This window comes from Contarinia nasturtii, unplaced genomic scaffold (genome assembly GCF_009176525.2).
Source record: "Contarinia nasturtii isolate CC-2019 unplaced genomic scaffold, AAFC_CNas_1.1 Cnas_scaffold_220, whole genome shotgun sequence".
NCBI lineage: Eukaryota > Metazoa > Arthropoda > Insecta > Diptera > Cecidomyiidae > Contarinia > Contarinia nasturtii.
This window is the reverse complement of record NW_022197577.1, coordinates 458,208-482,616: the sequence shown is the minus strand read 5'-3', so window position 1 is coordinate 482,616 and position 24,409 is coordinate 458,208. Positions and strand designations below refer to the sequence as shown.

At 35.1% G+C, this 24,409-nt stretch overlaps 7 protein-coding genes across 13 annotated transcripts in view; 3 read left to right on the top strand and 4 right to left on the bottom strand.

The window, feature by feature from the left end:
• LOC116336878 (sodium/potassium/calcium exchanger Nckx30C) overlaps nucleotides 1-2,338 on the bottom strand; it is a 33,585-nt gene extending 31,247 nt beyond the window's left edge. For 3 of the 5 annotated variants that reach the window (XM_031761065.1, XM_031761066.1, XM_031761064.1), the window contains exon 1: nucleotides 1,097-2,338. In XM_031761065.1, the coding sequence (XP_031616925.1) occupies nucleotides 1,097-1,292 (196 nt within the window). In that variant the 5' untranslated portion in view covers nucleotides 1,293-2,338. The remainder of the gene's footprint in view (nucleotides 1-1,096) is intronic. The other 2 variants (XM_031761063.1, XM_031761070.1) reach the window with 2 other exon arrangements.
• Nucleotides 2,339-7,040: 4,702 nt separating this feature from the next.
• On the bottom strand, nucleotides 7,041-8,583 carry LOC116337100 (chaoptin-like). The gene has a single exon (XM_031761417.1). It carries the CDS (start codon nucleotides 8,549-8,551, stop codon nucleotides 7,196-7,198), a length of 1,356 nt encoding a protein of 451 aa, XP_031617277.1. The 5' UTR covers nucleotides 8,552-8,583; the 3' UTR covers nucleotides 7,041-7,195.
• A 192-nt stretch (nucleotides 8,584-8,775) lies between these two features.
• On the top strand, nucleotides 8,776-13,100 carry LOC116337242 (zinc finger protein 665-like). Its single transcript, XM_031761654.1, has 12 exons — nucleotides 8,776-8,849; nucleotides 9,637-9,877; nucleotides 9,999-10,145; nucleotides 10,237-10,382; nucleotides 10,467-10,754; nucleotides 10,816-10,899; nucleotides 10,963-11,012; nucleotides 11,071-11,617; nucleotides 11,679-11,840; nucleotides 11,909-12,120; nucleotides 12,202-12,623; nucleotides 12,721-13,100. The coding sequence occupies exons 2-12, from the start codon at nucleotides 9,653-9,655 to the stop codon at nucleotides 13,033-13,035; spliced, it is 2,598 nt and encodes an 865-aa protein (XP_031617514.1). The 5' UTR covers nucleotides 8,776-8,849; nucleotides 9,637-9,652; the 3' UTR covers nucleotides 13,036-13,100.
• Nucleotides 13,101-13,124: 24 nt separating this feature from the next.
• Nucleotides 13,125-16,015, bottom strand: LOC116337243 (conserved oligomeric Golgi complex subunit 4). Its single transcript, XM_031761655.1, has 7 exons — nucleotides 15,824-16,015; nucleotides 15,549-15,746; nucleotides 14,662-15,483; nucleotides 14,448-14,590; nucleotides 14,254-14,367; nucleotides 13,354-14,158; nucleotides 13,125-13,286 (listed from the first exon to the last, which is right to left on the bottom strand). Exons 1-7 carry the CDS (start codon nucleotides 15,962-15,964, stop codon nucleotides 13,143-13,145), a joined length of 2,367 nt encoding a protein of 788 aa, XP_031617515.1. The 5' UTR covers nucleotides 15,965-16,015; the 3' UTR covers nucleotides 13,125-13,142.
• Nucleotides 16,016-16,141: 126 nt separating this feature from the next.
• Nucleotides 16,142-19,414, top strand: LOC116337245. Of its 3 annotated transcripts, none has more exons than XM_031761659.1 (5): nucleotides 16,142-16,651; nucleotides 16,722-16,796; nucleotides 16,869-17,075; nucleotides 18,926-19,000; nucleotides 19,076-19,414. In XM_031761659.1, the coding sequence occupies exons 1-5, from the start codon at nucleotides 16,455-16,457 to the stop codon at nucleotides 19,308-19,310; spliced, it is 789 nt and encodes a 262-aa protein (XP_031617519.1). In that variant the 5' UTR covers nucleotides 16,142-16,454; the 3' UTR covers nucleotides 19,311-19,414. The 3 variants fall into 3 exon arrangements, with proteins under 3 accessions (XP_031617519.1, XP_031617517.1, XP_031617518.1); XM_031761657.1 differs by lacking the exons at nucleotides 18,926-19,000; nucleotides 19,076-19,414 and adding exons at nucleotides 17,137-17,211; nucleotides 17,293-17,653 and having other exon boundaries at nucleotides 16,144-16,651; XM_031761658.1 differs by lacking the exons at nucleotides 16,142-16,651; nucleotides 16,722-16,796; nucleotides 16,869-17,075 and adding exons at nucleotides 17,568-18,440; nucleotides 18,511-18,585; nucleotides 18,658-18,864.
• LOC116337241 (hamartin) lies at nucleotides 19,329-23,105 on the bottom strand. The gene is made up of 4 exons (XM_031761652.1): nucleotides 21,860-23,105; nucleotides 21,704-21,790; nucleotides 20,030-21,499; nucleotides 19,329-19,969 (listed from the first exon to the last, which is right to left on the bottom strand). The coding sequence occupies exons 1-4, from the start codon at nucleotides 22,959-22,961 to the stop codon at nucleotides 19,722-19,724; spliced, it is 2,907 nt and encodes a 968-aa protein (XP_031617512.1). The 5' UTR covers nucleotides 22,962-23,105; the 3' UTR covers nucleotides 19,329-19,721.
• On the top strand, nucleotides 22,936-24,299 carry LOC116337244. The gene is made up of 3 exons (XM_031761656.1): nucleotides 22,936-23,378; nucleotides 23,448-23,685; nucleotides 23,754-24,299. The coding sequence occupies exons 1-3, from the start codon at nucleotides 23,272-23,274 to the stop codon at nucleotides 24,264-24,266; spliced, it is 858 nt and encodes a 285-aa protein (XP_031617516.1). The 5' UTR covers nucleotides 22,936-23,271; the 3' UTR covers nucleotides 24,267-24,299.
• Nucleotides 24,300-24,409: the final 110 nt, after the last annotated feature.

The window sequence follows — 24,409 nt, the reverse complement described above, 5'->3', positions numbered from 1 at the left end:
TGCTATCATCAATCGTAACATAGAGTTTTGGCCACGCATATACTTAATACCTTATGCTCTCAAGTGTGCGTGTGTGTGCATTGAATCTATATACATTGGAATCGCACCTCGCAAAAAATAAAAGATGAGCACGAATGATGGAAAAAAAAGAAGCAAACAAGAAGGCAAAAAGGAAGCTACAAAAAATATGTGCGCTGCGAAAAATTGGAAAACAAAATAGAGAAAACATAATACTAGCGAAAAGTGTGTGTAGTGCTTGTATGTTTGTATTCTTATATATGTCTTTTAACCGTAGACACGAAATGCCTGAATTTCCAACTGAGTGTTTCCACTTTTTTTCTTCTCTCCTGCCACTCTCTTTCATTCTTTTTCGTATTTCTTTTTTTTTGATGTGGTACGTTTTTCTATTATTTCTCCGTTTTAGTGTAAAAATAATAGTAATAATTTGAGGGCACTGAATTCGGATTTGATTGTATATATTTCTTCCATGGTTTGAAGCGTTCGGCATGTACGTTGCTATCGTACATGCATTCGTTTGAAACATTAGCTCTTTTTATCTGTTGGCGGCTTCTTCAAACTTTCTTCTGAATAATGACAAGCTCAAGCCACATCACTTTTTCTAACAGATTCGATTAATTTTCTTTGTCACTGATCATCCGATCCAGAATCAAAGGCAACAAAATCGAGAAAGAACATTTTGATAATAAATTGGTTTGGATGAAAGTTTTGCTGTTGACATTATAATATTTCATGAAAACTCATGCAATTTTAGTCGCTCGCATCTTCTTGTCTTTGTTCCTGAGCACATAGTTTCACTTAAATTTTGTTTGTAACAATTTTCTTCTAAAAAGAAGTTTTCGGAAGCAAATATAGTTTTCATTCTGAAAATGAGCCCCAATAATAATAGCGGTGAATGATGCTTGTCTTTTTACATTTTGGTAATTAACCCAAGTTTTATTTTCGCTGACATTATAGTAATTTGATTTCAATCACACTCAATGAACTTGAAAAAAAAAACGATCCAATTAAAACTGACTTATGATTTTTTTTTATGTTTTGTTTTGAGGCGTGCAAAGAAAAAGGTGAGCCAACATACCTTTAGTAATATTTAGATTATCTTGAATTTCTTCTACTTCGCCACAACTGCTTGCGTTAACTGGATGAATTGGAAGAAAACAGGCGATGATGATGACGGCGACGGCGGTAACCGAAAGACATGTTAAGGTGCTAGATAATCTTCGCCTTCGTATCCAAAATTGATCGAATGGCGGTGGCTCCTCCATCTTTATCATCGTGCATTTGTGGCTGCTCTACTTTTATTTTCAGAACGGATCGTAGTATTTACAGCCTATTTATGCCTCGGTTGTGTTCGATTTGTATTTGATTTTTGTATAACTTTTTACTACTTTTACTTCATTTAATTCTGATATTAATTTGAAAACCAGCGCATTTTCATTTAAAAATTTAACGTAATTTTGTGAATCACTGTTATTCAAACATTTGGGTTATTATTACGATTTCGAACTGTTTTAGGTGCGGTTAATACCGTATTTCAGTTCAGAAACACAACAAAACATAAAACGAAATCAATTTTACGTGGAAATAAGGCGAGAATTCAACTAACAAAATTGTGAGAAGAGAAAAAAAAAATAATGAAAGGCTGAAGAGAAAACCGACAGAATGAAGGGATAAAAAATGAATTGTCGTCACACTACGGGATATCACTCGTAGGCATTGTTAGTTGTTCCCATTATGTGTGTGTGTGTGTTTGTACGTTTGCTGCTTGAATTTGCAGGACGTTCTGCTTTCTTTTCGTTTTCGTTTCCTCTCTTTAATCGTTAGATGTACTACGATGAAGCAAGCGTGGTGTGTACGAAATTTGTGTACCACGAATCCAAATTGAAAATTCGTGTGCTTTTCTACTTTCTCTCTCTCTCAATTTGTTTCCATTCTCGCCTTTTGTTTTCGGACACTTTGGATATTTTCCACGAATATCTTTAATTACATTTTTTTTCTATGCTATATGTTCTTTTTTCGAATGTTTCGTTTCTTTAATGTGCTCTTTCGCCAGCAATCACACACTACTGTAACATGACATAAAATACACACATTGATTCAGTTCTCTATTCACCGTACAAATGATATTTTTGAAAATCTTTAAAAATTAACTTCATTCGTATTTTGGAAAATGACGACCGACTTTCATAAAATCATTATTTGGGATTCCTTAAAATTTGAATTTGAAATTTAATTTTTAATCATTTCAAACACCACTCTCACATAATCACACGATTACTAATCATTTCTTATTATTATTTTTCTTCTATTCTTTTTACACAAGGGATGAGAAAATATTATTTTTTTTTATGGAAATTAAATTTGTTGTATATATATGTTCAATTGGTTTAGCACCAGGAACGCGAGCGAACTGAACGATTTGGATTTTTCGGCAACAAGATGTGCATGGTGCTGCGATTTATTTGCACACACATAAGCACAAATTCATTTAGAAAACTTTCACAAATTTCATTCTCTCTCGCTCTCTCCAACTCTCTTCATCTCTATATTTGGTCAAAGTATGTTTGTAACGACGCTACGAAAAACAACTACATACTCATTTTATGTATACACACACATACAATCTCGATACACATACGCGCGCGTACAAACACATGCACAAGCTCTTATGGAACGCGAAAGCTCTTGGCAGAGGGAAAAAAATCCATTTTTTTCGTGTAAGTGAATTCAGGCCGAGTTTCGTAACACACATGTCTTTCGGTTGAACAAGCAATGCATAAAAAGTTTAGATCGCCAAAGAATAAAACAAAAGCAGAAGGTAAAAAAATTAAAGATTAAATATTTTGTAATGGTAATGAAAATGTTAGATCAATTCATGAAAGAGGACAGCCTGACATTGCTTTCAAATCATTTTTCGGTTATATCGAAAACCCAGAAATTGATGTAAAATTTTTACAGTGTAATCAAACAATTGCTTGTGTCATATATATATGAGTCCTGTGCGAAGGTAAACAGCTGAACCAAGGAAATTTAACCAAAACGGCACACATCGTCGTCACCGCACACACAATTGGAAAGAAAAGCATACATATTAGTAAAAGAGAACGAGAGAGAGAGATACAGAAGTACGCAGTTACACTTTTAATTCAATCCCTGCTGCGCGTACGCACCTCATTTCATCGAATGTTTGTATGCAAGGAAAAAAAAAGCTCTCCATCTCATTAAGTCGCTTACACTGAAATGCCAAGAGATGTAGAGTATGATATTGATATCAACGAAAGAGGAAAAGAGAAATTATGCCGTGAGGTATGGGCTTTTTCATATATATTTTTTCTTCCCCAAAGAAATCATAAGTGAAACATGCATAAAAAACAATATGCTCATATGATACATCTGCCATTTGCGTTGCCATTTTAATTGACTATTTCTTCCGTCATGAGATTTGTTTTTCGATCAAACACATTTTTCTTTAAATTTAAATATAAATCGATAATTTAATCTCTTTTTTTTCGGAGCTCGTTCGAAATGTAAAAGCTTTTCGATTGACATTTGGTGACCCTGTAAAATAAATTCCAAACGTGTACCGTTTTCAAGTCAAGCAAGAATCATAAGCGCCACTGTTTCAATGCTGCAAAACCGGAGAGAGAGAGAAAATATTCGCATGAGCATAGCGATTATAGTATTTGTAGTTTAAACATAAGCACATACACACAGAGAGAATAAGTGAGAAAGAGACATACGTTCAATTGAACAAGCGCCACGCTTGGAATGTTTCTTGACGCTATTCCACATACAACCGCAGTATTTTTTTTTTGTTCTACCCAACTTTCGCTGAAATCGTACAATCTTTCGTATTTCATATGCACGGCTACTGTTTTACCCGATGTCCATGAAGAGAATGTGTGTGCCACACACAATACAACCAGAAGTGGTTAGGTGTTCGATATATACGTGTAAATGGCATGCCGAATGGAAAGCGTTGCTGCTTTGCTTTTGTTTATTGTATTTTATCCATTCTGCTTGTATACCAATATTAAGCACAGTCGAGCTTGTGTATGGGTTCACCAAGTAAAAAGCATGCGCCCTTTGACACACATTTTTATATGCTTTTTGTAGAGGACTTTACGAAACATAGAAATAGTGAAAAACGTTTTTTTTTCTTCTCTAGATTTTACATGACATTGGCAAAAAAGAGCGTCCTGTCTTTACACATGCCTTCTCATCATCAACATCAACATGAGAGTATGTACATTGTACATACTACTGGTTGTGTTGAAATGAATGTGTGGACAAAATTCGGCAATTGTGGTGTTTGCGTCACATGCACACATGTCAGGCGATGAGCTTTACTACTATCATTCGACAAAACATGGCTTTTATCGCATATAACGTAGTTATTTTTACGATGTTTTTATTACAATTTTTTTTTTTCGTTCGTACACTTCTCTCTATCCCGCTTCGCTTACTCTCCATACATTCAATTGTGGTGTAAAATAAACCATCCGTCCAACCCGAATAACCCGAAGCATAAAGCAATCATTTTAGTATGCAGCGATCATGTAATGGTGCGGCAGATGTGGGAATATCGGAAAATCCATGCAGAGAGATTATATATATGAACGAAAGAAGAGGAAGTGCAGTACGCTTGTTCACATACTCGAGATCAGAATCGAGGGAGAGACAGAAAAGAAAGTACACATACGCTCACGAAGAACATGGTCTTTGATATCTCATTTCACTACGGAATGCCATTGTTTGCACGAACCGAGTTTTATATACATAGTTTAAAAAAAAAACAATATTGGTGTTTGGCAATCGATATCATCATCATTTTGGGTCGGGAATGAAGCAAATGGAAAATTGACACATAAAAATATCGATGTTAAGATAATATGAAGTAAGAAACAATCGAAGACATTTTTCGCTCATTTCAGACATATTCAGTAGAGTACACTATTCGATGTAACACATCGACAACACAAAAAATGCGAAAAATAATAATAAAATGCGATATAATATGATTTGGCCACTTGAATCGGGAATAAATTTCAATTGGCAAAATGAGTACATGGTGTGTGGGAAGTATGTAACGTTTATCAACGAACTATAATCAAATGCACATGAATTCGACACTATCGGAATGTCCAAAAACACATGAACCCATACATATTCAACACATAAATCGCACCATATTTTATACAGTTCACCATATCGTTCCATTTAGCACGCGTGCACTTGATGTAGATCTGTCTGTCTATTATAATACATATATATCGGTATTAGTCGTTTTCGTATCCCTTCGATGTACGTTAGGAAAGGATAATATCCAAATTTAGTACGCTTTTGGCAGTGGAAAAACATATGCTATCGCATTATGTATTACAACATCCTTTACTGGATTTCAAACCGAAACGCAATGCTGTTGAGATCAAAATACCCATTTAATTGGAATGATATTTCGTTGATCTATTTGTTTTTTTCTTTCCTTTGTGATGCAGAGCACAATTTTTGTAATACACATTTTCAATTCTAATTAGAAAAGGAAGATTTTTCACTAATGACAGCGCTGATTTCAATTTACATTGTTTAAGGTAATTTTATCCACCCTCGCCGCCTGTGCGCTTCATACACACTCACCGAAATTTACATAAGAGCCCGAACAGCTTGGCCTCTAAATGTAATCGAATTCATAATGCCTCCTTGAATGCAAATATCTACTCAAGTGAAAATGTCATGTTTACTTTATTATTTACATCAGCTTAATCGAATTGCCATGAATTACCGATGTAACTAAGACCTCCTCTACTTCTCATTGATCAAGATGGTGTGTATGTGTACATATTTTTCGGTTCTTCATTTTCAATGCCGATTCACATGCAAATATCTATGCAAATTTGTTTAATCGATTAAAATAAATTTCGACTGTGTTTGTCTCACTCTCTAGCTCTCTTTCGCAGCTCTTTCTAAATGTATTTGTGTTGGAATTCGATGTTTATACGTGCGTGTTTATATTTACAGATATGAAATAAAAATCACCAGGCCAAGTGTACCTTGATACCGCTGTTCATCGATACACAGTGCACATTGAATAATGTGACTGTTTTTTTTTTCCCTTGCATATTTGTTATTATTTATAAATATTTTCTTTTTTTTGCCAAGCGATGGTCTCCAAAATTGAAAATCAGTTCAAACGTTCATCGTACCGGATGGATAATAAAGCATTCTCCAGCAATTGCCAACATATAAATATGCTATATTTAATCACAAAGCACACTCAATACGCGCGCTACAGAACATTGCTATTATAGCTGAGAGAGCAGATTATTTGAATATATATTCACACACAGACACAGGCACACTTTATATTGGCATAGAGGTGAATAAATGTGGAGCTCATTGATGAAAATAGTATACACAATGCTATAAAATTCATGGCGCACTCACCATTGTAACGAAGTGCATTAAAAAGACCTACAAACTGAATAATTTATTTTTAAGTGGTCTTTACCCACCGCACTTGTACTACAGACCAATTAAAATTATATAGTTTAAGTTTTTTTTTTATTCAGCTCACACTCTATGTCTCGGTCTCTCCGTGGGTGAGAATAATTTAATAATCAAATATTATTTTAAACATTAAATAGATGGCATGGAACAAAAATTACCACATAAAATCAAGATAGAAATAAAATACGAAAACAAAGCTTGGATATCGATTTGTGGCTTCGTTATTTCTGCATTCTGGATACAATTATCGGATCAATTACATTGCACGGTTTCGTATCATGTTACACGACACTAACAAATAGAACAAAAGTAAGACAACACGACTGCATTATTGCGTGAATTTGCAGAAAAAGATACCATGATATACACATAATTGCTTAAAACAAATACTTAATAATGAGACATTTTTGACATGGCATGGAACGAAAGTTTGTCGTTTAATTTGATCAATAAAAAAAAGTCGCTCAATTTAAATTGTTTTAATGTTTCAAATAATAATAATAATAAGCAATGTATGCTTTTCATCGATTCCTCTTCATACTTTATTTTTTTCAGAAACACAAAAAAAATACAATATACAAAAAGTCATACATTCATATTCGTCTTCTTGGACATTTATTTTCTAATGAATCTTGTTCACTCCGAATTTCCACCAAGCGCGTTCTTTCTTTCAAAATTTCGGTACATCGTATACGTTTGGATAATCAAAATTGGATATGCTATCACAATGCACTGTCATATTGTGATCGAGGCTGGTTGCCGATTGATAGCGGTTATTTGTTTTCATAATTGCGCCAACCATCACGAATAGTAAGAGTACGAATAAAAAGCAAACAACGGACAGAGCTTCGGCCCATGAAAAGTTTGTTGTGTCTTCAAAATATAAAAATTCGCCGCCAAAAATACATCGTGCACCCGTCGCGTCCGTTAAATTCGGATGATTGCTATTTTCATCGAACGGTAATTCAAGTTGTTTCCAGCCAATCGAACGAAATAGTTTCGCCAAATAGCAACAGTCAAATTTGTTATCGGGAATGCCATGAATTTTCAACGCTGGAAATTGTTCGCTTGTAAATCCATCCAGTTCGGTTAATTGGTTTCCTTCAATCAACAACCCTTTCAAATGATCGAATCGAGGTAGAAAAATGCCACTGTCCAACATTCGAACGTCCAAGATTTTTAAATGATTGTGAGATAGGTCAAGAATTTCCAAATTTTCCAAACGACAAAATGTTTTCGATTTGATTGTTGACAATTGTGTATGTGATAGATTCAAATATTTCAACTTTACGAGCGATGTGAATGTTTCGGTACTTAGTTTTTCAATGGGATTGAATGATAAATCTAAAACTTCCAAATGCGTTAAATTATCAAACGTATGCTCGTTCAGATCGTGGATGCTGTTGTTCGATAGATTCAAATGCTTCAAATTCAGCAAATAGTCGAAAAGCATCTTGTCCAACGTTGCTATGTTATTTTGGGCCAAATTCAATTTTTCCAATTTTAATTCACCGGTAAAAGTAAACGAATCCATTCGATGGATTTGATTGAACGAAAAATCAGCGACACGTAATTTTCCAGCATTTAAAAACAAAAACGATGGTAATTCGATGAGTTTATTGTGTGACACATCTAAATTTGTTAAATTCTTTGCTTCATTAAAAAATTGCTTTTGTAGATGCTCGAGTCCAAGATACGTCGCATTGAGATTGGTGAGATTTTTGTATACTTCAAAAATTCCATATCCAATATTCGTTAATGAACAATTTTCAAAGTTTATTTGAATAATTTGACTTTTTACAAATCCCGAACTTTTTGAACATCTCGAAGTCGGCGAATCACCAAAGAGATCCGTTTGACGAAAACTATTCACACAAACCAAGTTCAACGTATTTCCATCGTCATGGCGTAGACTTGAGTCAACACTTGTATTTGATGTCAAATAACATTCGCCGATATACGCGTTCAACACTTCTGTTGAAACAACAGACACGAAAAGTATTACGGAAACGAACAACAATTTCATCGTAACAAATGAATCTCGTATGACCAATTTACTCTAAATTTACGTCCAGACTGAGTGTCGAATTTGGATTGCAATTTTCTGACCAGCATTATGAATCATGTAGTGAGTGTTTGGTAAATTATTGTGCCATTTTTTATCGTTTTAGTTTATTACAAAATAATTAAACATGTAAACATCAACGTTCGCAAGTGTGTTTACGCGTTTTGTATGAAAATATTTTCGATACACTGGAATGTTGAGAAAAAAAAACGAAAACATTTGCAAATGTATGATTGAGACCGGCAGCAACAAAATGTAGGTAAGTAGTTGTGTATACCATGGAAAATGTATCTGAATACATAAATATTGTTTTTGAAGACATTAAATTTAGCAACATTTTTTTTATGCAATGATCAATATGCTTCCAAAAATACCACAAATTACTTTTAGTTGGGAGAAGATATTTAATTTGGGTAGCATTTTCAGTTTCATTTTATTTCATCTTTTGCCGGTTGACGGATTTTCGACATTTGCACAAGAATATTGGCAAGACATATTATAGTGAATGAATATATAAATTCATCTAACAACTATTTTCTTCATCATTGAATTTCCTCGAATAAATGTCACAATTGGCTGCGTCATCTTTCCTGAATAGTCGATACATTATGTGATACCGATGTTTTTAATTTAGAATTCAAAAAACAACTATTAATATTTATATTCGAATCTGTTTGATGATTTTATGTACCAACAACCGAACATTACACACAACCGAACATTTGGATGGCGTGCGCGGCATTGGCTTCGAATTTTTCCGAAACGGCTCGACCTGAATAGCTGTCAAACTTCTTTGACAGAAGAAACGTAGTAAAAGAAAAATTGAAATAATTCCATAGCAGTGTAACAATACCAAAAACAAATAAAATACGGTTGATTCAGATTTTTTCCATTCGCAAAATTTTGTTTATCACTGACATACGACAAAAATGGCCATTATGATTTTAAAAGAAATGTTTAGCTAATTAAAAATAATCGAGAGCAGTTACATTTTATCTTTATTTTTTTTAAAAAGTTTTGACCTATAAAAAATCGATTTTATGCAGTATATAATAACAAAAAATGGTTCGAAAAAATCAACAACAAAAGAACGCTGAACATCAGAACTTATCTAATCGCTCCGATAAATCCGATAATGAAGAAAGCAATGATGAACTGAAATGTAAATATTGTGATGTGGTTTCGGTCACTGTCGACGAAAAACAACAACATGAGGAAGGATGCGAATCAAAGGCCACCGCAAATGTTTTCATCACATCAGATGGAAAACTACGATTTTTGTGTTCGGTTAGTATATAAAATGTCTTGAAATTTACGAACAAAATTTGAAAATTCTCTTTGTAAGTGAAAACCAATTTTTAAAAAAATAATTCGTCGATATTCAAAATTTGAATTTTCTCTTCAATAGGTGTGCAATCAATTGTTTAAGTATCAAACTGGGCTGAAAAAACATGAACTACGACATAAGCCGCCGGGAGGCTTCAATTGTTCTGAATGTTCCGAACGTTTCATAACCGACGCTGAGCGATCCATACACAAGGAAATCGTTCATAAGGTAAGAATTATGTTAGTTTTTTTATTCGAATCATCAACATGAATCGTTTTTGAATTGATATTTTCCAATTGAAAATCTTTTCTTTTTCTAGATATTCAAGTGCCTCATTTGCAATGCCAAATGTTCATCGGAAGAAGAATTCTTAAAGCACATCAATGACTTACACGAAGGAAGAGATAGAGAATATGTCACTTGTGGAGATTGTGGCGCTCAATTTCGGCAGAAGAATCAGCTAAGGTAGACACATTTACGAATTAAATATCAAAAATATCCTGTTGCAACAGAAATTTCATGAATAATCCATTTTCTATATTAAAACAGACTACATATTGAGTCAAAATGTGGTACAGTTCGATGTTATACATGCAAGCAATGCAATTCGAAATTTATGACACAAAACACACTAAACGCCCACATGCTCATTCACTTGGGCGACAAGAAGCATCTCTGCAATTTCTGTGGTAATAGTTTCTTGAGCCGAGGTCAACTGAAGATACACGAACGATCACATACGAAAGAGAAGCCATATTCGTGTAAAGTTTGTAATAAGTCCTTTGCACATCGTGAAAGTCTAGTAACTCATTCATCGTTGCACACTGGAATCAAGCCGTAATTTCATTAAAAATCAATTCATCTTAATAAAAAAATTAATGATCTTTTTTGTTTATAGTTATCAATGTCAGTGTTGTGGTTCACAGTTCTCATGTATTGGCAATTTGATAAAACATCGTCGAGTTCGTCCTGAAACTTGCGGGTAAGTACGAAAAAAATCAAAACGTGAAAAACAAATAATTTATATTGTGCTAACCGTTCACAGGCTACCTCAGTACACCAATGTGAAATGTGCCCCTCGTGCATCCACCAAAGGTACCCGTTTTTTTTCATTTATTATAATTTATGGTTTTATCGATTTCTTCCTTTTTAGTTCCGGGAAGTTTGACCTTGAAAAAAGAGAGTCCAGTAAAACGAGCCTATGCAAAGCGTAAAATTGTAAGCGTGCCTGAATTGTTATCCGTGCGTGCCGAATTAACTAGTCAAACTGTACAACCAAAAGTCGAACCGATCGATGACCAACATGAATTCGATGAGTTTTTAATCTTGAATAAACCCGAATCGAGAGAAATTGACGAATCGAATAATTTTGTAAAAAGCGAAATGAATGAGTCAATTGAAAATGATCCATCGTCTGGATGCATTGAAATAATTGATCAAAGCATACTGAATTCACCGTTGGCCACAGAAAATAGTAGCATATCATATAATATTGCCAAGAGTAGTGTTTTGGTGCTCACGGCTGATGGTAATTATATGATTGCAAATTTGGAAGATGATAAAAAGCCCATCGAATTAAAAGTATCACAACCACCACAAGTCGAACAAGTCTTTATTTTGAATAGCAACGACATACAATTCACCGAAATGGAAGTTGACGTTGACTGCCCAGGCACCGTACCGAGTGTGAATGACAAAAGGTTTGACACTCGGTTTTGTTTTCTCCTCATACAATTATTTCATTTTTCTGTGTATTTATAGGAATGTTCATATTCTGCAAAATGCAATATTGAGAAAGAGTCCGATGTCGGCTGCCGATGATAGTCAGAGTGTCGAGATTCTGGGTGAACAACATCTTGAAAGTGATATTCAACATTTGGAAATCGTACCAGCTGACGAATCAATTAATACAACCGACTCGAGGTAAGAATATAGAAATGACATGTTTTGACTAAATTTAACAACAAAAAAAAACGACATTTTTCCATCAGCATCAAAATTGGTGATTCACAAGTCATCGAAGTGTTTGTATGTGAAATATGCCCAAAACAATTCAAACAAGAAAAATCTCTGCTGAAACATTTGGGTACGAAGCACAACATTGAAGTGTGTGATTATACGAAAAAGGAGTCGTTCAAATGCAAATATTGTGATAAACAATATTTAACCGAGAGTCTATTGAATAAACACGTCGTTTGCCATGGTAAGTTGGAATGCACTTCAATAGAAATTTGAAAAAAAAAAAAAACAGTTTATACTATAACATCGTCTCTGCTTGACACAGGTGCAAATGGTGAACTTATCCACAAGTGTTCTTGCTGTACGTCATACTTCGAGACAAAGGAAAAAATGCAAGAGCATGCTCAAAAAGAGCACGAAGACCGTTTGAAATGTAATTATTGCAATAAGATATACAAGGACGTCGATTGCAAAGCAGCACACATACGACGTACGCACACAAAAACTGGTGCACCACAAAAAAAATATACATTTGTTTGTTCAAAATGTGGCAAGAAATTTAATTCAAAAGTTGCTTTATCCGATCATGAACAAGGCGATTGTGGCCAATCACCAATTTATAAATGTGATTATGAAGGGTGTGGAAAGTCTCTGCACAGTATGGGATCATTGAAAATTCATCAGATGATTCATACGGGCGATTTACCGTTTTCATGCAATTTTTGTAAGAAACAATTTCGCACTCAGGTACTTCCTTTTCTCATCTCTTTTAAAAATGAAAATATATGGTTTTATTCACAATGAAAAAATCACAAAGATGCTAATATACCTTTAACTTCCTCAGGGCCAAGTCAAAGTCCATGAACGTAGTCATAGCGGTGAAAAGCCATTCAAGTGCAATCAATGTTCGAAAGCATTTGCACATCGTGAAAGTTTACTAACACATTCATCGCTGCATAGCGGCCATAAGCGTTTCGGATGTCATGGATGCGGTGCTCGATTTTCATGCATCACCAATCTTCAAGCGCACCGTCGAACCCACCAAGATACCTGCGGACAATTGCCATTGGATACAAAAGCGCAATACTCTTATATTATAGACAATGGCACTGTCATTGCAGATCCAGAAAAAAACGCCCCATCAAATCCATCTATCTAATACATACTAATAAGTAAATGTAAATCTCGTTTGTATATATCGTAAAGTTTTTTTTTTAATGAATATTTAGTTAAACGACTGAAATAAAATAAGATAAAAATTGAAATTCAATTGAATTTTAATCGTTTAATTTCGTCCATTTTGAAATCAATGCGCAAAGCTAATATTGCTCGAACCTCCGAAGCTGTTAAACGCCATGCCGTTCGATCTTCTTGTTCGTTTGGATTCCAATATTCTTGCACCTCTGACAACTGTAAATAGTAAATTGCCATATTTCAAATTTCGCATTAATGGTCAAAACAAAAAAAAAAGCCGTACCGTTTCCAAATTCAACAGCGTTGCGATTTGAGTCAATCGAATCATTTTATCACGAACTGACCATGAGGTGGCAGCTGTTAAATAAGATCCCAATGCTCGAACTTCTTGATCCAAAACCAGGCCGCCAAGACGATTGAATGATGATTTCTTAATGGCGCGTTCCAAACGTGCCGTAGCATCGCTGGCCACAATACTTACTAAAGCATCGTAATTTCTGCTGTTCATTACATTCTGAAATGATTTCAGCAACGTGTCCAAATGATGAATGAGCGAATGTGTAAACGTTTCGCCAGCCTCATAATTAGCTAGCTCTTCTTCGTTTAATGTGTGACTCAATGAAATGAATTGATCGATCCAGGTATGAATTCGCGGTTTGAGAGCCGTCGACCGCAATTGTTGCAATCCAAAATCAACAACCGCTTTCAAAGTATCACGAACGGATTTGAGTAATCCCAAGCAGCTTTCGACTAGACCCCATTCTTTTGGTTTTATCCGTGGAAAGGCACATTTTATATCTTCGCCGATGCTATTTGTTAGCGTCTCAATGAATTCCGTTGACATGTCGGCATTGTTTAATTGAACAATAAAATTGGCCCGTGATTGTTCGTTGTCGTTTGTCTGTAGTTTTCCTTGTTGAATGGACGATTGGAATGCATTGTATGCTTGTGCCAAATCAATGTATCCGGAGGGATAGCCATTTTTAAGTGGTGTTTTTAAAGCTGACACAAAGTCTTGTTCAAGCGATGAGGCTGCATTGTTTATGACCGCACACACTCCATCTATTGACTGAGTTTCGATTGCACGTCTAATCGGGGAGTTCAAGGGAAAGCGAATGATAAATCAGTTTTTTGGGGAGTTTAAAAATCAGTTTTTTCTGGTAAAAAGTTTCATCAAACATACCTGATTGATTTCCGGATGATGAAACATACATCGTCCACAACATTTGAACACTTTTGTCCAGCTTCGAAGGTGTCGAGTGCAATGGCCTTAAAAATACTTTCTTCCATGAAGTATCTGTATTTAACAAAATTAGCATATGTTCGGGTTAAGCATTAGGTAATATTTATGATCGTATCGTTCCCAATGAAACTTACCGCTCAAACAGCAAATAAATTCCAAGTAGCTCTTGCATTTGAACGCTCAAAATCGACTTTGATAAGATTTGATCGAATGTTTTCAAATTATTTTCCACAAATTCGGTTGCTTCAGCGGTGTCCAGTGTTTTATCGACATCGTTCTGTGGATTTTATCTTAGATCAAGTATCCATTTGAAAATAACACACCCAGAGAAAACCATTCAACACTTACCGCAATTCTCCTTCGCATGAATTTAATATAAAGTTCTGCTCTGGCGTGCATTATTGTAATTTCTACCAAAAGTCCATCGATATCTTTCGGATTTAATTTGTCAACTGAACTGCCAGATGGTTTGCGAAAATGTCCCAAACCCTGTTGGCCGCTTGACTTTTGATAGTCGTTGATCTTTTGCATATGCCGTTGAATGTGGCGATTCTTATGGAAATCGGCAATTGTTTTCTTCACTTCGCTATCGCATTCTCTCTGAAGTATACGGAACAAGTCAATCAAATAGCCATGTCCATAATAGTTCTCGATGATTGGCTGATTGATTTCCATCACACGAGCAAAATTTTCAAATAATAATGTTAAAACGTCTGCATACGCGACAGCAACACGATTGTCCGCTTTTGCCATATCCAATGAGTTTCTCAACTCTTTTTGTGATTTCTTTTCCAATTTAGCACAAATATAACCGGCAAACTTTTCAATGCCTTCCTGATGTTTGCCCAGCAATGGGAAAATCTTGAAGAATCGTTCAACCGACGCCAAATCATCTTTGGCAACAGCTTCATCAAATTTTGTATTGATAATTAACCGTAGTTTTGACGTTGCTTCGGTTAGTGTATTGAAAGCTTGATTTACTGACGTTATCGATCCGGACATATCGTCAGCCGTACGTTGCAATAGTTTTTCGTCCATCGATAGAAAACGATTTATATGACCGGCACCTTTTTCAAAATCTTCCGATTTAATGGCAGCAATGACACCTTGTGAACACACTTGCAAATCAATCAAATCATGCACACGTTGTTGACACTCGGAAACACGTTTCTAAAATGGAACATTTTCTACAGTTGGTGCTCAATTATTCGAATATAATTTCAAAATTAACTTACTCGTGCCTCGTCCAATCGACGTACTTTCGCACTAACATTTTCTGCCAGTGTGGATGTATTCTCAATCATTGAGTTAACTTTGTTTGCTTCATCGCTTGCAACATTCAAACTGGCCAGCGAACGGCCGATGTTATTCATTTGACGTTCGATTTTACTTTGCTGACCCAACAATTCTTCCAATCGGACATTTACACCGTTCTGTGGTTTGAGAAGAATTTTTGTTTACTATAGATTTTGTCATGTTTTATGACCTCATTCAATTCGGTGATACTTACGTTTAGGTTTTTAATTTTCTCACATATTGCCGCAATCCCTTCCTCGGTGTATAGATCCTCATCATCGTATATGGTGTCGATAATATTCATATTTTTTCTCTGATTTCTCAAAAAAAAAAACTTATTTACAATACTCGGCATAAGCCACTAAATATACATTGACTGAAAGAAAAATTGACACGCATTACATTCGGTATGACACAATACATAGACAATTCGAACTGTCAAAATGTAGCTGAAAACGCGTTAAATGCCCAGACACATATATCAAAAGGGAGCACACATAAAAAAACACACTCACATACTCACACGCTCAAGTCGCAGTCAAAATTAAAATAAATGAACAAATATCATTAGAGAATTCACTTTGCGTCCAAAATATAAACAGCATTTTCATTTTTATTAAAAATTGTGTGAATATTGAACGTATTAGCCTAGACTTTTTTAACAAAACATTTTTATCCAATTATAATTCATTAAAGGTCTTCTGAAAACGCGTTTAATTCAGTATATTCAGTGCTCAAAATAAAATACATTGTCTATCAACTGGTTTATTTCGTCGCCATTTTTTTTCTTCAAATAAGCGTCTTTTTGTGAAATTGTTTTTTTTTTGTGCTCTCAAAACAAAATTATGGCAAGCAGTCAAGATAGTGGTGGATCGGTTCAAGGTCATAGTTCTGGTCAAAGCTCCAGCGGCATTGCATCAGAAACACCAACACGTAAAAAACGATCGTCTGCCATCATTTTGCAATCGCCAACTGGTGTCGCAATAAATAATATGAATCATGGGATTTCGGAGATCTCAACCAAAGCCACTGAAGCTATAGCGTAAGTAACACAGCTTGTATGTTAAGTAAAATTTCGATTTAATTTCCGGTGCTATAATCTTTCTCTGCAGAGCTGGTGATGTGAAGAAAACGCAAGAGGTCATCGATGTCATTGAAATATACAAGGCAAATATAACCACTGCACGGTATAGAATAATATTAAAACCGTTGCTTATATATTATTTTTTAATTATTTTCGTTTTTTTTTTTCATTCCAGTGAATTTCTGTGTTCAAAAATTCAAAGAATCGAAGCATTACCTGATAATACAACGCCAACGCATGATATTTCTGGTCAAGGAACGAGCTCTGTAAGTAGAATGTCAACATGTTCGCCTTGCAAACGGCCAAAGACATCAGATTCATTTAATGATTGGTCCAGAAAACTGTTGAATATTACTTCGACATTGCAAACAGAAGCCCTAACGTGAGTTACACTACTTCAAAACTCAGAAAATCATATACGCTTATGTTATTTTTTATTGCAGATGCGAAAAATTATCAAATTTAAAACGATTATTGGTTGCTGCTAAAATGGCCGTTAAACTTTTAACCCAACTACGGTATGAAATGACAATGATAATTACCTATTGCGTTACATAGGTTCCATTTTATTAACTACTTCCTTTATCTTTTTATTCCAGTGATGATCTGAAGAAGGAAATTGAACAGCCAGAATATCGTAACCAAAACACAAGTGGGCCTTCATCATCATCTCATTCAAGTGATGACAGCGAACCATGGTCTACAAAGCATCCATTTTACGAAGAGTTTGTCGCTGTAGCGAAAAAAATTAATAAACCACGTGCCTTGCGAAAGATTCTGTCAGAGTTAGAAGCATTTGAAAAGGAAATAAGTGGTCAAAATAACGCCGAATGAACAAATACCGTTGTAAAATTGCTTCCAAAATATAAACGGCATTTTTATTTTATACAGCCGATTTGAATTTCATTTGTATTAAAAATTGTGTGCATATCTTCTTAGATTAAATGTATATTAACTATATTGTTTTTCTCTATTAATCCGAAGCATGCTTCAAGCCATTTATTTTTTTTTAACAGAATATTTTTATGCAATTATAATTTAATATGGGATTTATTTCGCAATCTATCTACTTTATGGGCGAGATTCCCTTTTTTGTAGGTGATACATAGACAATTCGAACTGTCAAAATGTAGCTGAAAACGCGTTAAATCCCCAGACACATATGTCAAAAGGGAGCACACATAAACAAACACACTCACACACTCACACGCTCAAGACGCAGTCAAAATTAAAATAAATGAACAAATATCATTAGAGAATTCACTTTGCGTCCAAAATATAAACAGTATTTTCATTTAATATAGCCGATTTTCATTTTTATTAAAAATTGTGTGAATATTGAACGTATTAGCCTAGACTTTTGTAACAGAACATTTTTATCCAATTATAATTCATTAAAGGTCTTCTGAAAACGCGTTTAATTCAGTATATTCAGTGCTCAAAATAAAATACATTGTCTATCAACTGGTTTATTTCGTCGCCATTTTTTTTTCTTCAAATAAGCGTCTTTTTGTGAAATTGTTTTTTTTTTGTGCTCTCAAAACAAAATTATGGCAAGCAGTCAAGATAGTGGTGGATCGGTTCAAGATCATAGTTCTGGTCAAGGCTCCAGCGGCATTGCATCAGGAACACCAACACGTAAAAAACGATCGTCTGCCATCATTTTGCAATCGCCAACTGGTGTCGCAATAAATAATATGTATCATGGGATTTCGGAGATCTCAACCAAAGCCACTGAAGCTATAGCGTAAGTAACACAGCTTGTATGTTAAGTAAAATTTCGATTTAATTTACGGTGCTATAATCTTTCTCTGCAGAGCTGGTGATGTGAAGAAAACGCAAGAGGTCATCGATGTCATTGAAATATACATGGCAAATATAACCACTACACGGTATAGAATAATATTAAAACCTTTGCTTATATATTATTTTTTAATTATTTTCGTTTTTTTTTTTCATTCCAGTAAATTTCTGTGTTCAAAAATTCAAAGAATCGAAGCATTACCTGATAATACAACGCCAACGCATGATATTTCTGGTCAAGGAACGAGCTCTGTAAGTAGAATGTCAACATGTTCGCCTTGCAAACGGCCAAAGACATCAGATTCATTTAATGATTGGTCCAGAAAAGTGTTGAATATTACTTCGACATTGCAAACAGAAGCCCTAACGTGAGTTACACTACTTCAAAACTCAGAAAATCATATACGCTTATGTTATTTTTTATTGCAGATGCGAAAAATTATCAAATTTGAAACGATTATTGGTTGCTGCTAAAATGGCCGTTGAAGATTTAACCCATAAACTGTATGAAATGATAATTACCTATTGCGTTACATAGGTTCCATTTTATTAACTACTTCCTTTATCTTTTTATTCCAGTGATGATCTGAAGAAGGAAATTGAACAGCCAGAATATCGTAACCAAAACACAAGTGGGCCTTCATCATCATCTCATTCAAGTGATGACAGCGAACCATGGTCTACAAAGCATCCATTTTACGAAGAGTTTGTCGCTCTAGCGAAACAAATTAATAAACCACGTGCCTTGCGAAAGCTTCTGTCAAAGTTAGAAGCGCTTGAAAAAGAAATAAAAGGTCAAAATAACGCCGAATGAACAAATACCGATGTAAAATTGCTTCCAAAATATAAACGGCATTTTTATTTTATACAGCCGATTTGAATTTCATTTGTATTAAAAATTGTGTGCATATCTTCTTAGATTAAATGTATATTAACTATATTGTTTTTCTCTATTAATCCGAAGCATGCTTCAAGCCATTTATTTTTTTAACAGAATATTTTTATGCAATTATAATTTAATATGGGATTTATTTCGCAATCTATCTACTTTATGGGCGAGATTCCCTTTTTGTAGGTGTAGCAGCAGCAGAATGAAACAGTGAACATTGTACTCTTCTCTCTCTCTCTCCTTCTCTCTCTCTCTCTCCTTCTCTCTCTCTCTATCTTTCTTCCTTCTTCTACAGAGAGACCGGATTATTTGTTTCGCTGTGAACAGAAGGAATAATTATGATGGAAAGAATTGTGAGTGACTTGAACTCGGTACGGGAATATCATCTGACACTTGTGCACGACTACTGGAAGACATTTCTCCTCCATTAAGGCTGGATGGTGAAAATACTGCTGACGAATTGTTGTCAAGAAGATGTGATAGATTTTTTATTTCATTCACAGATCGCAAGCTCCATGACATGCCTTCGCTCGATGCCAATGACATAGACAGAGGTGATGCATGATCTAATGAACCGACGGTGTCTGAAAGGAAACCAATGAATGAATTCATACGTAAAAAATGCAAGCAACATCTTTCATTACCTGTCTTATCTGGTTCGGAGGTAACATTCGATCGAAGTTTGCTGGGATCCAGCAGTGATTCTTCCATTCGAAAAATGATAGCCTTTTGTGCGGCATATTTTGCTTCGACTGCTTTCAATTTCTCCTCATATTCCTCTTTCGTTGTTTTAACGGAACGTTTTAGTTCGGAAATCACACTTTTCTGTTGCGACAATTGTGATTCACAGCTTTGTACACGCTCTTTCGTTGCGTCCAATTGCGATGATTTAATCGCCAGTTCCGATTTCAACTCTTTAACTTCATCCATGCATGCACTTTTGATGTTATTGATTTCATTTTCGCGTCCACGCAAATTTTCCAATTCAATTAATTTTTCACCACATTTTAATTTCATTTCGCCCATAAGCACTTCACGCGACTGTAATCGTTGTAGTTCCTCTTTGTATTTGGCACCAACATCGGCTTGGTATTGACATTCTCGCAGTAAATTCTTTAAATCAAATATTTCAGCCCGTGCCGTTTCAACCATACCCGCATATTTATTTTTCTCTTCAATTTCTTCGGCCAATTGACGATCCCACGATTTAATATTTTGCTGTAATTTCATTTTTTGCTCGAAATTCACTTGTAATTCTTCGCGCAATGCAATACATTCGGTGGACAATTTGTGTTCGGTTGAATTTTGTATCAATTTTGCTTCGTTCATATTTTTTATCAATGCACTGTGCTCACGCGATAAATTTTCCAATTGAGACCGTAACTTTTCGACTTCCGTTTTAAGTATTGCATTGTCACGACTACGGCCTAATAATCGCCGATTTCGTCCCGCATAGACTTCACGTCGATATCGTTCGTATTGCAATTGCAAATAGAGCAATTGCAATTCCATGTCGGCACGAGTGTTTGGCTCATGGGTCGCATGACGTTTTATTGTTGTTTCCACATATTGATCCAATAGACCGCCTGATGCTATCGGCATCGTAATATCGGTTTGTGTTTCTTGTGTGGTTCGATCACCACTGCCACTATTTTCTACTTGTTGGTCGCCAACAGCAGTCTTTGTCTCCCGTTCATTCGCCGTATTCTTCGACAATTTCTTTGACTTTTGATCAAAATCATAAAAATTCAATGTAAATTCATCGTTCCCTTGACCAAAATTCTCTTCCATACTTTTCGTTTCATGGCATTTCATTAAATTTGATCGATCACGAATATCTTTATCGGCATTTGGTTGGCTTTCAGTCATTTTACTCATTTTAAGTTTATTTATTTCGGTCACTTCTTCGTCTTCTTTGCTTGAATCGACATCGTTATGGTCGCTCAACGGATTCTGAATTTCAATATCATTGTATGTTTGTACGGTTGACCGATGCTTTTCTTCATTTCGATCAATCATCATTTTCAGAAATTTTTCGCTTGTTGTCGTCGTAACGCAATCAAATCGAAAATGATCGTCTCGTTTTAACGGTGATGATGGTTGCGATGAATTACCTAAGGGGAGAATCACAAAAGAAAAGAATTAATTGGAAATAATCGATAAGTAATCGACAAATAATCGAAAAATAATCGAAATAATCGAAAATAATCGAAAATAATCGAAATAATCGAAAATAATCGCAATAATCGAAAAAGAATCAATAACAATTATTAAATAATAGAAAGGTAATTTTTAAGTGAATTGCCCCTAGGAATTACCCCATATCGTACGTGCTGCATTTGAATTGACTGGAAATGGTCGATGTGGCTTTGTAAAATCTCTTAATGGTGTTGTCTCCGGTGTGGCTGTATGAATTTAAAACAAACAATTTTTTTAGCAAATTGTGCAAAATCTTCATATGCAAAAAAGCTTACCTTCAACCGCCGCTTCTGGCGGTGATGCGCCACTGCTCGTATACTGCACGCTGCCCGGTATCGATTGAATGTTATAATTTTGCGACATATTCGGTGTTGGTGTATGTGTAATGGCCATTGTATTTGTTGGTGGTGGTGTTGCCAAAACTGCACTGCTTGGCGACCAAATATTATCCCATTTATTCAAATTGCGTACCTTTTTTGTGTCAGTCATTGATTGAATCGGTGCAAATGTGTGTTTAAATCGGTCGTTGGCTAGAATTTGATTGGGCACCGCCACTCGGCCATACCATGGTGTTTCGTTGTGCTCTTGATCGCATTCTTGACCTCTTACCGAAATATCCAAAGCGAATTTCTCGCATTCCTGTACAATATCGTGTGGTTCCATCTCTTTCCATCGCGCTTGATTTTTCTCCAGTTCAACATTTGAAAACAATAGCATCGGATGAACTCGTGTATTTTTAATTAATGGTTCAATCACTTTCATCGTATTTTCATTCATGTGATCACGTAAATATGCCCAAAAATTACACGGATACATGCCGTACAGCCGTTGAAATAGCCTCTCAATGCCATTTTGTAGATAAACCGGTTGATTTCCAATCAATTCGGGATTATTATTTGCCTTCCATCTGGCCAATAGCAAAAATATTGTAAACAAATCTTGCAGGTAATCGTTCATCAAGGCTGGAATCAACGGCAACAATATTACAATACAGAATATACCGTGCAGCGTTGTGTTTATATTTCGTTCGGATTTAATAATGTTTAACATTTCACGAAATAGCCGGTGATGGACCACTCTGTATAGCCACGATGGATGCTTTTGTACAATTGATGAAAATAACTTGAATGCCTGAATTCGCTTTTCGCTGGTATTTATCCATTCGGATAGTTTGTCAAAGATGTATGTGTCATGTGATAGTGGTACTTTGACTAAAATTTCAACAATTTTACTTGAATTTTGCGTGGCAAAATATTCCATCATACCGTAGACCAGCCAATTCTCTTTTATTTGGCCAAGCGATTTGATGAGCTCATTTTTTGACTCTTCCACCAGCGTTGGATTATTTGATTCGAGATTTTTAAACAGCTCGCTCATTTTATTCGATATTTCGCTACAGTTTGAATGATTTTCATTTGTCCGTGTCCAAAATGTTTGACGAAAAACTTTTCCACACAAAAAATACGATCACAAAGAGCACACAGAATTCAATACTGCACACAATAAAAAAAAAACTAATTCTGTCAAAAATGGAACCCATACGCGATGTGTCAATAATACGTAATGTCAAAATAAATATATTAGTACTGTCAAAACAACCTGACATTGATTATAGTTTGCACGTTGTTTTGTTTACTTGATTCGGTGTCTTTTTCGGCGAATTATCGATATTATTTGAAATTTGAATATGGATCCAGATCAAAATCAACGGAGCAATGTAAACTTTTTGATAAAAGCCGCTAGTCTTTTGCCGAACGCGAATTTTGCACACAAACTTCTTAAATCGTATTATTTGTAAGATTTTTTTGTTTTACTTTACTTTCTCCAACCAATACATTGACATAATAATTGTTTTATTTGCAGAACAAAGTGTAAAAAATTGGTACATTCGAATCCAAATCAATCAAAAACGCAACTAAATGAAGAGGAAATGTGCCGTAAATGCTCATCACCATGGTGGGATACGAATTATTCATTATCAATTGCACCAGTCAAAGTGACAAAGCGAAAGGCACAAAAATTGCAGAAGCAAATCGATGATAAATCAAAACGAAAGGGACCGTTGGCCAAAAAATTGTCGAAAAAATTGAACAACATCGTGGTATGCCATTTCATGTCACGTAGAAAAGTCGATTTTTGTTAAATATCATTTTCAAATACATTTTCCAGACTATAAAGTGTGATCTATGCAAGAACAAGAATAAGGTTATATTGTACAAGAAGTCAGTGTTGGAATCGAAACTTCAAAAATCAGAGACAACGCAGACAAAGCGACAAAGTGAATTGATAGTAACACCACAGCAGCCGTCATCATCAAAGAAGAAACGAAAGAAGGACAAAAACGCTGGATTGCTCTATACATTGAAAAAAGATGAGGGAAAGACGGCTAAGAAGATAATCAATCTCTGTGAACAAACTCAGACACTGAACATTCAGAAAAAATCCGTTGTTGCTGCGGCACATACGAATCAACCGAATAAAAATTCACAGAAAAATGGCCATCACACTGGAAACAAAAACTCCAATCAAAAAGGAAAAGGCCCAAAGGTGAAATCGAAGAAGAATATTTCACAACCTCCACCAAAGCGTAACAATCTATTGCTGTTGGCCAATGCTCTCAAAGCAAAGAGTACATCAACGCCCAATTCACATACAGATAAATTAAAACAATTGTTACGATAATGAATAAACATTTTAATTTCTTGAAAATATAAATTTTCGATCATTTGTTACTCATTACATACTAGTTGAACGTACAAACGATAATTATCAATTCTTTGACAAAAATTGTCTATTTGACCAACCCTTACATTGACATTTGATGT